Source organism: Tursiops truncatus, chromosome 14, assembly GCF_011762595.2.
Source record: "Tursiops truncatus isolate mTurTru1 chromosome 14, mTurTru1.mat.Y, whole genome shotgun sequence".
Lineage (NCBI taxonomy): Eukaryota > Metazoa > Chordata > Mammalia > Artiodactyla > Delphinidae > Tursiops > Tursiops truncatus.
The window spans coordinates 82,024,854-82,038,705 of record NC_047047.1 but is presented as its reverse complement, the minus strand read 5'-3'; the positions used below and the strand labels follow the sequence as shown (position 1 = coordinate 82,038,705).

At 43.2% G+C, this 13,852-nt stretch overlaps 1 protein-coding gene across 1 annotated transcript in view; it reads right to left on the bottom strand.

Annotated features, from left to right (window-relative positions):
- ADAM17 (ADAM metallopeptidase domain 17) overlaps positions 1–12,196 on the bottom strand; it is a 52,115-nt gene extending 39,919 nt beyond the window's left edge. The window contains exons 1-2 of the mRNA XM_019943302.3: positions 11,920–12,196; positions 802–934 (exon numbers count right to left, since the gene is read on the bottom strand). Coding sequence (XP_019798861.2) covers positions 802–934; positions 11,920–12,016 — 230 coding nt within the window. The 5' untranslated portion in view covers positions 12,017–12,196. The remainder of the gene's footprint in view (positions 1–801; positions 935–11,919) is intronic.
- Positions 12,197–13,852: the final 1,656 nt, after the last annotated feature.

The following is a 13,852-nucleotide window of genomic DNA, read 5'->3' as shown; positions in this document are numbered from 1 at the left end:
TTTTGTTTTTTTGCCACGCCACACAGCATGCGGGATCTTAGTTCCCTGACCAGGGATCAAACCTGTGCCTCCTGCAGTGGAAGCGTGGAGTCTTAACCACTGGACCACCAGGGAAGTCCCTCTTAGTTTGTTTTCTAAATCAGGTGCATATATTACTTCTATACATGTGTTGGAGAAGGCCTACCCTATGTGTAAAGAAAAAGGCCATTTATATGCTCCCAACGTTTGTTATTTGATATTAGTAAAGCTCCCTAAAAAGACTTTAGAAAGAGGCCTGTTATTATCTAACACATTTACATCTGCAAAACACGAGATATTAAAATTAATGCCCAAATAGACCACATCTATCAGTTTGTGCTATGACATAAGAGCAATTCAATGTGGAAAGAGACCCAGCTCACCACTAGGCTGTGGAGTCCTAAACAAATCCTTCATCTCTAAACCTCAGTGTCTTCATATATAAAATTAAGACAGTACTTAGTATAAGGTGGACAATTCTAAAGTAGCACAAAAGTATTATAATCATTCAATTAATTAAAATTCTTTGTTAGAATTCCAAAAAATAAATAAATATACCATCATTAATTCCTTTGGAATACACATCTACATTTTAAAAAATAGTCATTATATGAATTTTAGAATAAGCAATACACTATTATAAGAATCATGACAGACTATAATTATATTACAAATCTTTAAAATGTAACTTTCTAAGATTTAATTAGACACTCCAATTTTTCTGCTTTTACCACACCAAGTTCCTCATTGCCCCAACATTATTCTGTGAATAATTCAAATTACCTTTTCAAGGCTGAAAAAATTAGTAGTGTTTCTAAGTGTGTTGAAGCCTGTAGATCCCTTTTTCTTACAGAGTGCTGTTGGATATTGGATAAAGAGAGGATATCGTAGTCTGAGAGCAAAGAATCAAGCTTTTCTGAAATAAAGGTAAAAAGGTTATTAACACCTAAACCTACTAATCCATTGTAATATCATTAAAATGAGAGTCAGACAACAAACTCTTCCTGATGTAATGCCCCAGCACGACCTACAAAATACTCTTACCAAACACACATACACATACATACACACACACACACACACACACACACACACACACCCACCAGTTTTTAAGACAAAAAGGGATTAGAGGTTGCCAAATTAAATAACAACTTTAGGACGTAATCAGCCACACCTAAAATGTTCCATTCCTGCAAAACAAATGACCCAATTTCTCCAGGAAACAAATGGCATGAGAATGACGGGAGGCGTGGAGACAGAAGGGACTTAAGAATACAGCAAGCAAGCCAGTGTGTGAGCCATTTTGGATCCTAGGCCAAGCAAATCAGTTGTGGAAAGATATCTGTGACAATCAGGGAAATGTGAACATGAGTCCATGTTCATATTAGATGCTAATAATTTTGATATCTCAGAGAGTATCACAGTATGCAGTGAACTAACTTCTAAATTCAAGGCATTTCTGGCTTGTATAGATAGAATTTTTAAGATCAAGCCTGCCAACTTGACCTGCCCACTGCCCACTTGGGCTACATCAATTCCTTATCAGTTGATGTACAGTAACAAAGAGCAACAAATGTATTAATGGCCTGAGGAAACCAAACTGGGAAAGTAAATCTTTTACAGAAAATCTTTTATAGAAAAACCACATATTCCAAATTAGAGAGCAAAGAAGTGGTAATATCCCTATCATTGTTGCCCTCAACAGACACAGCAGAATATCAATCCACTGGACAGCAGGAAGTATAAGTGGTAAGACCAAACCAATCCCTAGGAAAAGAAAAACATTAATTATTTTACCAGGCTGACTTGGAACCCAGGAAAAGCAAAGATGGACTGCCCCAAAGACAGAACAAGCACAAATAAGTTTTTATTTGGTATAGAGCAAGAGTAAACACTATAGAGTATATGCTACCCCCATAAGTCACTTTTTATCCACAGCAACTCAGCTGTCTCTCCCACAATCAGGAGGATTTTTGGAAGACAATTTTGACTTAAGTCAAAGACTTAAGTCTCTGTAAAAACTGTCTAAAAAGATTTGAGCTGATGCTTTCCTTTTCTCTCAACAAATATCACTGGAGAAGCAATGGTATTCAAAATCATTCCACTGGACTTAGAATGTCCTCAAAATATAGCAGCAGGAGCTTAAAATACAAGTGTGTTGCTACTGCAGTTAAATATGCTCACAAAACCATTTTTAAAAGAAAGAATCCACCCAATACTTTTCTCCGTCCTCTTCCCCTGAATATCCTCAATTGGCTCTTTCATCTGTTCATTCACTGCTGTGTGCCAGGCCCTGGTCTAAGTACTGAGATACAGCACTCAACACAGCCAAGTCCTTGCCTAAAGCAGCACTCATTTTAGTGGGAGAGACGGACAATGCAAAAGAAAATCCACGTCAGTGCCATGGTGTGAAAACAGGACAGCAGAGCGGCAGTGGGAAAAGCCAATTTATACAGAGTGGTCAAAGAAGGAAAAAGGCCCCACTGTCACACAATACTCAAGCAAATGTGAAGAGACACACTACTATATGGTTAAAGCAATGTAATCAAAGTCCACTCAAGGCTCTAACTCAAGATAAGATTAAAGTGGTAGCAAATTTCACACTTGCTGGGTACCACCCATTTTCTGTTAACAAAAATTTCCTTTTAATTTTAATCCAGAGGAAAGCTGTTTCAGAAGGCATCAATCTCTTTTATGCCAATGGATGTTTATTGGTGATTTGGCCTTGCTAATTACAATGCTTCGAGGCACCAATGAAAAACCTTCAAGAAGCTTATCATTTATTCAACAATTTTTGAGTGTTTTGTTTCCCACAAGACACCATACTAGGTGTTCTATGTTATCTACACAAACACCTTGGGGTATTTTCCCCATTTTACAAATGAAGAAACAGACTCGGAGAGAATAGTATCGCAAAGCTAACGAAGCTCAGGACTAGGATTTGAACTGGGGCCTGTCTGGCTGAAAACCCCAAGCTTTATTGATTTCAACTTTTGAAACTGCTTAAAAAGAGCCTACCTCTTCCTGCACCTTCCACTTCTTGGCCTCCTACATTTTGACATGTCAATCAAACATGACCATGCCTCCCTCTGAATTCTGAAGCTTTTTGTTTATACCTTTTTTTCTGGCATTTTTTAGTTGTATTTGTCTTATCTCACAAATAGACTGTAAAATGGCCAAAAATGAGCTGTTTTAAAATCACAGTATTCTTACCTCACAACACCTGGCACAGAACCTTGCACAAAATAGCACTCGTTTGCTCAAATTCTCAATGCTGATAAAATCCTTTAGCTCTTCGACTTCCCTGATACAGGCTGGTACACAGACTCAGTTTCATTCAAGATCATAATCACTCCCACTGAGAAACTTAACCTCAATTCTTTAGTTTCACTGTCAACAAGAGAGGCCAGCTGTTCTCAAAGAGTGCTCGCTACAAGCAGTCACCACCTGGGAACTTGTTTCCCATCCCGGACCCCCTCGATGGGAAATTCCAGGTGCAGGGCCCAGCCATCTGTGTTTAACATGCCTTCCAGGTGATGTGGATGCACACTACTCCTGTTTGAGAACCACTGAACTAGGCTAAACTCAGGAAATAAAGTGAAGAAAAGGACCTTTAAGCACAAAGATGTTCACTGTTCAGCCTTGTATTAGTTTTAAGAAAACTGGAAACGCAGTAAATTAATACCTGGCAAATAGAGAAGTTATAGCATTTCCTAATGACCAAAAAAAAAACCTGCAATCATTTAAAATGCTGTTAACAACAGGTTTTAAGAACATGAGGAAACACTTATAATATTAAATAAACAAAGGTAGATTTAAAAACTGTTCATACTGCATGACCTTAACTATGTATACAAATAGGGCTAGAAAAAAAATAAGAGCAAGATAGTAACATCTTTGGTTATCTTTAGGTATTTTTCTATAATAAGCACTTTTTAAATGCAGCTTGCTAAAGCACTTTAAAATACTTAATATGTTTCAATTGTAATTTACTCCTTTTAATAACGAGAGGTCTCAAATTGGACTTCTGGGAGCCATTACAAACAGTGTGGTAAATGCGCTCTCTTTGTCCAACACCCTGAGCTCCTGCTCTTGCAGGTAACCTCTCAGATGCTCGATATTTCACTGCACTTTACTTCCAAAATTCCAACCATCGGTAATCCAATTTTCTATAGCTTTTTCAACAGAATTTATATTTCCCCCCATCCATATCCAAAAATCTTAAGTATAAACCACTAAACTTCTTACAGTAGAGTTTATGACAGTTTATACTAGACAATGCTACAAAAACTACCTTCCTTATCAGCTCAGTGTATGGTCATACTCTCCTGTTTAGAAACGCCACAGTGGCTGCCCAGCATGCTCTACAATGAGAACACTTTCCTTGCTTCCTACAAGTTGCTGCAGCGATCATCCTAAACAACTGAGCTTTTCTCATTTCGGCTGCTACAAACACATATTAGAAAACAGACACTATTCAAAAGGTCAGGCTAGAGTACTGCATTATTTAGGATCCCCTCCCCAAAGCTCTCTGCTCTTCTCTGCCACGTGTTAGTTTCCCTCACTGGGCCTCCTCTGTCTGGTCCTCCTTAGGGACCCTACCCTTACTCACTGCTTTTTTAATCTCTTCCACCCCCACTCCCATCCCTCCTTTCTTGCAAACACATTCTGCACATATTTTCCCCTTTCCACCAGACCCCACCTATTCACTTATTCAACAAAAAGTTATTGAAAACCTCCTACCTTCCAAGCACTAGGGATATTAATGGAGAGAAGGAGGGATACATTTCCAATACTGCGACTTTGGGGGAAAGAGCATCACACAAAAAATCATTATAAAGTATGTCACAAACCAAGGGAGAGGAAATGGGAAGAATTTATAGAACACAGCAGGAGCTTGACCCCTGTCTGGCAAGCCAAGGATGCTTTTCCCAGGGAAACAGCACTGAAGTTAAGACCGAAAGGATGAGGAAGCAGCCAAGAGAACGAAAAGAAAGGACAGGGTTCTAAGTAGACGGCATACCTGTGCTGAGGTCCACAAGAAATACAGAACACAAAGCAAGAACTGAAAGCAAGTCAGTGAGGCTGGAGTACAGAACGGCACCGCGGACATGAAGAGGTGTGAGGCTGCAGAGGCAGGCAAAGGTCTGGTCATGGAGGGTCGTGGAACTAAATAAAGGATTTTTGACTTTGGATAAGGGCAACAGCTATAAATTAGAAATTTCATCGTGACTGTGAAACCAAATGCCCCTAAAACCAAGTTCCCCTGCCAAGTTTGTGATTAGCCTCTCTATCTGAAGCTATATTCTCTTTCTTGACCTGACTCTGTTGCCCTCAGGATTGAAGAGTATCACATAAAAGGCGGGACTGAAACCAAGCAGGACCCTTCAGGGCCCTCCCAGATAAAAAAAAAACTTTTTTTAAAATAAATTTATTTATTTTGGCTGCGTTGGGTCTTCATTGCTGCGCACGGGCTTTCTCTAGTTGCAGCGAGCGGGGGCTACTCTTCATTGCGGTGCGCAGGCTTCTCATTGCTGGGGCTTCTCTTGCTGCGGAGCACGAGCTCTAGGCGCACGGGCTTCAGTAGTTGTGGCTCACAGGCTCAGTAGTTGTGGCTCGTGGGCTCTAGAGCGCAGGCTGAGTAGTTGTGGTGCACGGGCTTAGCTGCTCTGCAGCATGTGGGATCTTCCCGGACCAGGGCTCAAACCCGTGTCCCCAGCATTGGAAGGCAGATTCTTAACCACTGGTCCACCAGGGAAGTCCCTATAAAAGCTCTTCTGTCCCCTGTTTCTGGTTTGTAGAAAAGGCTTTAGTCTCTTAGACCTTCCCCGAGTTCCAAAGAGCAGATTCAAGCAATTACTAATTAGAGAAGTGATGGAAGGCTGAAACAAAGGGAAAACGGTCAAGAAACAATAGAGAGTCCTAGTTCCTCCTCCAGGGATATACAGAACAATCTGACACAAATCTCTGAGTTGTTCTGCAGGAACTAAGACAGCCCCCTCCTCCCAAGTGGAGGATAGTGACTACAAGCTGACCACGAGCACACAGAATCCAGACTGGTTGGAACCAGAAAGTTGATGATTAAGACTCATGAAAAACCACCCTGTTACTTCACCACCAACCAATCAGAAGAAAGTCATGCTCCCTGCAACCCTCACCCCAAACGTTGCCTTTAAAAACCATGTCCAGCCAGGAAGATGGATCTGAGACAAGCCTACATCTCCCATCTCCTCCATCTGTGCCCTCCCAATCAATAAACCTTTTTCTGCTCCAAACTCGGCCATTTCCATCTGTTGGGCCTCACTGTGCGTCAGGCACATGAGCTTGGGTTCAACAACAACTGCAGTGTGCAGAACGGGCTAGAGGAGGACAAAACTGCGGTCTGGGAAATCAGCTAGTAAGCTGTTGAGCAATCCAGGTGGAGATCACTAAAAGACCCCCAGGTTTCTGGCTTGGATACCTGGGTAGACAGTGGCACCACATTCACTGAGATTTAAAAAAATACACAACTAAGAGGAGGTTTGGGGGAGGGATGTGTTGAAGAGAAAAACCATAAGCCCACTTTTGCTAAAGCCCACGATACCAAACCTAAGTTTAATACCTAACTGTAGTTTCGACCTTCACCAGAAAAGTAATCTTAACCAACAAGTTTGGAATTGTCTACTAATGAGGTAATCTGTCATAGGGGCCCCCTCCATCCCCCAGAGGAAGAAGAGGTTATCCATATGATAAAATCCTTGCCAGTTCCCTTCCCCCAAAAAAGATGATGTCCTAGCCTAAAAACAATCCTTTTCTTTTCTTTCGCTAACAGATCCCTTGCCCCACCCTTACTCCTATAAAAACCTTCCATTTGGTACAAACCCTCAGAGGCCCCTTCTAGTTGCTAGAAGGGATGCTGCCCCAATTCATAAATCGCCTAATAAAGCCAATTAGATCTTCAGATTTACCCGGTTGAATTTTGGGGTTTTTTTAGCAGGTTGATATAAGGGGACAAGTGGATGCTGAAAGATTCTGAAGTTCTACACTGTATCTTGTTCCTTTATATACAGTTTGCAATTATTCATTTACATAGAACTTTTTTGCATTAAGTCATCATATGTTTGCAGTTATGTCACTGATAAATCACGTAATGATTTTAAGCAGGGAAAGAGTAAATCTGTTATTCTATGATTTTCAAAATCAAGATCAGTGGTTAAAAAGCAGCTGATACTTCGTTCCTTTTTTTATGTTCTCAAAGAATAAACAGAGGGCTTCCCTGGTGGCGCAGTGGTTAAGAATCTGCCTGCCAATGCAAGGGACACGGGTTCGCGCCCTGGTCCGGGAAGATCCCACATGCCATGGAGCAAAAGCCTGTGCACCACAGCTACTGAGCCTGCGAGCCACAACTACTGAAACCCGCAAGCCTAGAGCCCGTGCTCCGCAACAAGAGAAGCCACCGCAATGAGAAGCCCGCACACCACAACGAAGAGTAGCTCCCGCTCGCCGCAGCGAGAGAAAGCCTATGCAGCAACGAAGACCCAATGCAGCCAAAAATAAATAAATAAGTAAAATAAAGTTCCCTTTAAAAAAAAAGAATAAAAGAGGAAGCTGGACCTTCAGGCCTGCAACAAACCGGCTTTCTGTATACAGATATGGAGTGGCCTATAGATCTGATAAACCTTCTTACTCTACCCTTCTCTCATACCTGAATTGTTCTGTCTCCATGATATGCTTGTATGGCCACTGACTTTTGGTACAACGACACAAAATATTCCCTTACTTCATTCATCAAGCCAAGGCAAGTTTTTAAGATAAAACTGATTTTTAAATAATGAGGTGTTAGAAGAGTCTGGGAACACTTGTGAACTTTTTACTTAATTTCTCTTTTTTTTTTTGCAATAAGTTGCATCTTCCTGGAATTCAACTTACAATTGTCATGCAGAATCCCTGTAGCACTCTGTCCACTCTCCACGGCTCTGCTGCACAGAGTATGAAGAGTTCCCCCAAAATGACACAGTGTCATGCGCGCACTTCTGGTGTCAGAAGTGGAAAAGATAAAGCCAGGGCTGCTGTCAAGTGTTTATTCTGCTTGTGCAGAAGACACATGAGACTTGACTGCTCTTCAATACTCCCCAAAATACGCAGGACAAGGGAGAGGCCTGGTCGGGTCACTCTGCAACAAGCCCTAAGCATGGGTGAATCCCTCCTTGGGACTAAGGGATAAGAAAAGAACAGTGCTGTTTGCTAGGCAGTGGACCCCAGAACCTGGGAACTAAAAACCTAATTTTATGGGTTTATACCAGTTAGGGAAGCTGGAGGGTGAGCTGCCTCAAATACTTCCTTATCAAGAGCCCTTCACCTGGGCTGGGACTAAACCTGGGCCAAGACTCTCCAGCAAGACCAGTCACATGGAAACTCTGAGCCAAAAATGAAAGTGAGCACAGCCCAAGGGAACCTCCAAAGAACCCTGGATTGATCCATAAGGCTCTGCAGCTGCAATGGATGCAAATTCGGGTTAAGCAATGAGATTACTTCCACAATTTCCAGTGCTGCTGCCTTTTCCTAGATTAAACCTTGTCTCCTATACACATTCTTCTAATCAAAGAGGTAAGTAATTTTGGACATATGTTTGAGGCACCTGTGAACACTGAGGTGGATACATGAGAGTGGAGCTTCAGAGAACAGGTCTAGGTCAGAGACACATATTTGGTAGTTACCCAAACAGTCAAATGGTAAGTGAAACCAGGGCAACAGATGAGACTTGTCAAAGCCTCCAACTCTTATTAAAAGAGAGAAAAAAAAGAAAAGGAGGTATGTGCAGAGGGAGATACCCATCTCCTTGGTTCATTTTAGGACTAAGTTAAGGGATATGTGAAAAAGCACTTCATTTCACCTCCCAACCTCTGTGAAGCCTCTTCCTGTCCCTCCCTCCCTACCCATCTTTTTCTGACTTCCCTCAAAGTATACTTCCAACTGAAAACACTCACCATCTCTCACAAATACAAAATGGTGAAGGATCTAAAATTCAACCACACTTGGCCTTGAAGGACACCTACACTTAATGTTCTGGAAAACCCCATGAAGGCCAAATGGAATTCTCCAGTTTCCCCACCATGGCTTTCTGCTTAACTCTTCTCTTTGTTCTACTCTAGAAATAGTTTCTCTCTCTGACTAGTACAAAGGAGAACTGCGTTAAATTTCTGTTGAAGCAGGTGGGGTGGGTAAGTGTTTTAGTTTCAAAAGAATCCAGCCTGTAAGCAAAATTAACATCAAAAGACTAAGTCAGATGTAAAAATATTGAGCAAAATGATGCCGTCAATAATGACAAATGAGTACTGCAATGTGGAGAATCCCCATGCCAATTACCAAACGTACATTTCAAATATATGTTTCAGATGCAAATTTTCATCCCTCATCTGTGACCTACATTTTTTTTCCTTCCACCCACTATATTCTTTTATTAAAAGTAACACAGAGAAAACTCTTTTGAAATCAGTGACACTTATATACCCCAGCTGTAACTTCAACAGAAGATATCATTATGACTAAGCTCAAATGACTTGTAAATTTCCTAAATTATGCAATTCATGACAGTTCAACTGAAAGCACTTTGGGTGACGTGTAGAGTACTCCAAAAGCCAGATTCTATTATACACTTTTATTCTTCAGAAAATGTTGTCAAATCCCTAATCAATATTTAGAACTGCAGTTATGGGGTTATGGTAACATTTATAGGATAAGAAGGCTATTAAACAATAAACCATGCTCTTTAACTATGAAATTATTCATTGGCCTCGACCAATTCAATCTAAATGGTAGAGTTAAGCAACAAGCTGCATCCAAAGCTATCAAACAAACACACAAAAAAGTCATTCTTCAAAAGAAAAAATACCCTCAAGCCATGTATTTATCACTAATTGAATGAACCTGACAAGTCACTACATCTTTCAGAGACTCATCTCACCTGCCGCTTTATTTGAAAAACTAGACACGATCTCCAAGGTTCATTTCAATTCTAACAATCTCTAAGTGCCTCCACCAGGACTGTCCTTATTTTCTCCCTTCAGCTACTTAACCTTACAGCCTGGGCTCAATATCATCACCTCCTTCAGGGAGCCTTCACTAACCTTCCCTGGATAGGTTCAGTGTCCCCTGATGAAAATAATACCCACCATAATGTCTTCTCTCACTCTCCTTCCTATTGTTCTAGAATTGTCTGTTTAGATGTCTCTATTCTACTACACCAAAAGCTTTTTGAAGATGAATGTAGTCTGATCTTTATATTTCCAATGCCTCACATAAAAAACTTGCATACAGTATGTGTTCTTCAAACATGCAGTGAATAAATGGTAAGTCTATGCATTTTTCTGGCACCAGTGGTCTGCACTCTGCAAATGAAAACACACGGTCAAAGGAAAAAAAAACCCTTACGATTTGTGAATGCTGCTGAGAATTGACCTAGAAAGTAAGGTTTTCTTCTATACTATGTGCATTCCTAGGATTCGTTCTACTTATTTTTCCACTTGTGAACAAGAGAATGATAACAAAAGTGAAACAGTTGTGTTAGAGTGGTAAAAATATAACTTTAATATTTCAAAATACATGTTTATTCTTTTCATTAACGTTTATCCTCACGAAGTGGATCCTTACCCTATTCCTCCATCCTCACCACCCCTAACTCACCATTTTCCTTCAATTTGTATTAACTTATCACATCTCAGCACTTCCTACCAGGTTCTCCCTGGCCTTTCTTTAAACTAATCACCTGTAATCCATTGCAATTTGAGATAACCACAAAGCAGTCGTTCAGGTGAGAACACAACACCTTTAATACCCTCCGCCAATTACAATTTTTGTCCATTAAATAAGGAAAAAGAACTGCCAGGTAAACTAATGCAAAATTTTTATTGGCCATAAAGAAAATCTACAGTGTCTCAATCTGCACGATACTATACTATATGGATTCATGGTGAGATTTGGGGGCCAAAACAACCATGAAAAATGAGGCTACAACTTCTCACGCTGGGAAAATATACTGTTTCATACTTTGTTACTAATTCATCAAGCTCTCTTACACGCTAACTTTTAACAGATAAAGGGCCCTAACAGGGGTCACTATACGTTTACACAAACTAACTCCCACCAAATTTCACATCTCTCAATGTTAGTCCATCCTTCAAATCCAAGCTCTTTAGAAAATCCACATGACCCTCTACTTTCTGGCCTCAAAACTGACCAAATTGGTCGTCCCTGATAATTTTTGTTTCAAATGGCAAGGAAGGCATTCACAGTAGCGGCATTACGAGCTGGCCCGGCAAGTATAAGTACCTTCCATAAGCTACAATTGAAATAACTAACACGCTTAAGATGTTCGCAAAAAGCAACTCCAAGACGAGTTCCCCAGGCACCGCCTTCCAACCAGATTACCGCCTAAGTACCTCCTACAGAAGAAAACCTAGTTCGCTTCCTTGGACAGCCAGGAAGAGCCGTGCAGCCTTGGGCCTTCCTACCCTCCTCCAGAGCCCTGCCTTTGGTAAGGACACAATACAGATTTGCTCCCGAGAAGGGCAGGGACCTGGACCACATCTCCCTCTCCGAACACGAGCCACCACCAGCCCGCCTCACCTCTGTCCGGAACACACGCCCAAACACGAACTCAGCGGGCAGACCCCTCCCAGGCCCTCAGTCACTCCCGGAGGCTCCCTCCAGGATCCCTGCCCACCCCGAGACAAGCCCATCTCCATTCTTTCCTGAACTCTGAGGGCCACACCCCCTTGCTACGCTGCAAACTTAGGGACGCGCCACCGTCGTCCAATACCCCGCCCCCAAACACCTGATAGATCCTGCTCCCCTGCTCTTCCCCGAAAGCTGCGCGCTCCAGGCACCCGGTGCCGGCCGAAGCCAGATCCGCAGGGTCTTTACCGAGTCGCTGGGGGGAGCCGAAGCCCGGCTCGTCCGGCGGTCGCGGCGCCAGCACGAAAGGAACCAAGCTGCTCAGGAAGAGGACACACTGCCTCATGTTCCCGGCCCGGCCAGCGGCTCCACCTCTCTGGGCAGCCTTCGCCTGACTGGGGCTCAGGACGCTGCTCACATTGGGAGAGGAGGGGATCCGCCCGGCCCGGCGCCTGCAGCCTCTTACTCTTACCGCGCCGCCTACCGGAAAACTCTAGAGCCGGGCTCCAGGTTCCCGGAAGCGTAGGCAGCGCTCGGAGAGGCTGGCTCAGCCTGCTTCCGGCCGCCGCCGACCCCCGCACCGCCCACAGCCGGGCGCCGCGCGGCATGCCGGGAGGCCCTCACTACCGTCGGCCCCGCGCCGGCGCGTCGCCATTTTGCCGCCCCTCCGCCCGCGCCCTTGCGTCCCGTCGGGGCTCGGCCGGCGCCGCCTCTGACGCGGCCCGCGACGTCCTGACTCGACCCACTCGGGCCACGCCTCTGTCCCTGGGTGACCGCCGCGAGGGAGGCGGGAGCTCGCGAGTAGGCCTTCAAAGGCGCGCCCGGCCACCTCCCTCGCCTCGGTCCGACCCACGTCTGGATAGGATCCCTGTTACCTTTTTTACTACCTAGCTGTGGAAACCACCGTGGGGGTCCAGAGTGGGCGAGGAGGAGCGCCGGGCCGGGTGGGCTCGGGGTGATGACCCAGCAGCGGAGTGCCTGGGACGAAGGACGGGCTCCCGGGAGCAGAGGCCCCGCGTCCATGCGCCAGCTTCTGCGAGACCAGCCTCCTAGTCGCAAATGGGGTGCAGCTTGGCGTTCGGGGCCCAGCGTCGTACCACCCGGGCATCTCAAGCCTCCGTCCGTTGTAACGGAAGAGCCTTTGTGGCGGGAAATAAATAGGCGCTTCCTCGATGCCCATTTTCTCGTTGGCCCCGCTGTATGTAGAGGGTCTGCAAGCATTTCCAGAAACTAAATCCTAAACCTAACTCCTCGTCTGTCCGTACAGGTTCTAGGGAGGTCCAGCCAACTTCTTGAAACCTAACTCCATGCTTGGTCACTTTAGCTTAGACTGGAAATTTGCCAAGACACTTTGTGTTTTGTTTTACAATCCTTTGCATAATTTTAGCTCTAGTGAGTGTTTATGGTACTGAATAAAACATTCTAATAACGTTGGACGTGAATTGCTATTTTGGTTCAACTAAAGTTTATGCAAGTACGACAGAACACATTTTCCACTTAAGAGTGAGTGGGACAGCCTTGTCTCCATTATGAAATCGAAAATTCTTAGGAATAGCATATTAGTCCTGTCTGGTCAAGTTTTACGGCTACTCCTAATAAAATACTCAAACTATGGTTTTGTCCTATGAATTTAGGTTCACTGTGGCATGCCTCAGTAAAATCTCAGCATCTTTTCCCAACAGTTATTATCCAGAGTTACTGGTTTTGTGCATTTTGGGCTTAACTGGACCTGTTGTGTTCATCTGAGGTATAAAGTGCCTTCATTAAACATATACATTGATGGCATACCTAATCAAAAAGTAAGCAGAGGTTCACCTCTGCAAATCGTACATAATTTTTAAAAGATGTATCCCATAAAACATGTGACAGTTGTAGACATTTTTTTTTTGTACAGTGAGAATATCATCTTACTTTCTGAGCACCCAGACACCATGCTCTCCAGCTTATACCTTTAGTAGATCCTAGATTTTACTCTTTCTGTGTTTCACCCACAGCTCTTCTACAGTACCTTGCTTGTAGACGGCCCTTCACCATCTGTTTAATAAATGCCATTTTAAAAAAGTAAAGTTCCTGATTCATTTGCTTATTCATATCCAGAAGTCCTAGATTTTCAGAGACAGTCAAGGTTTCAAGTAATTTTTCCCATTCACAAATCAGGACCCAAATTATGATTTCCAGTTTG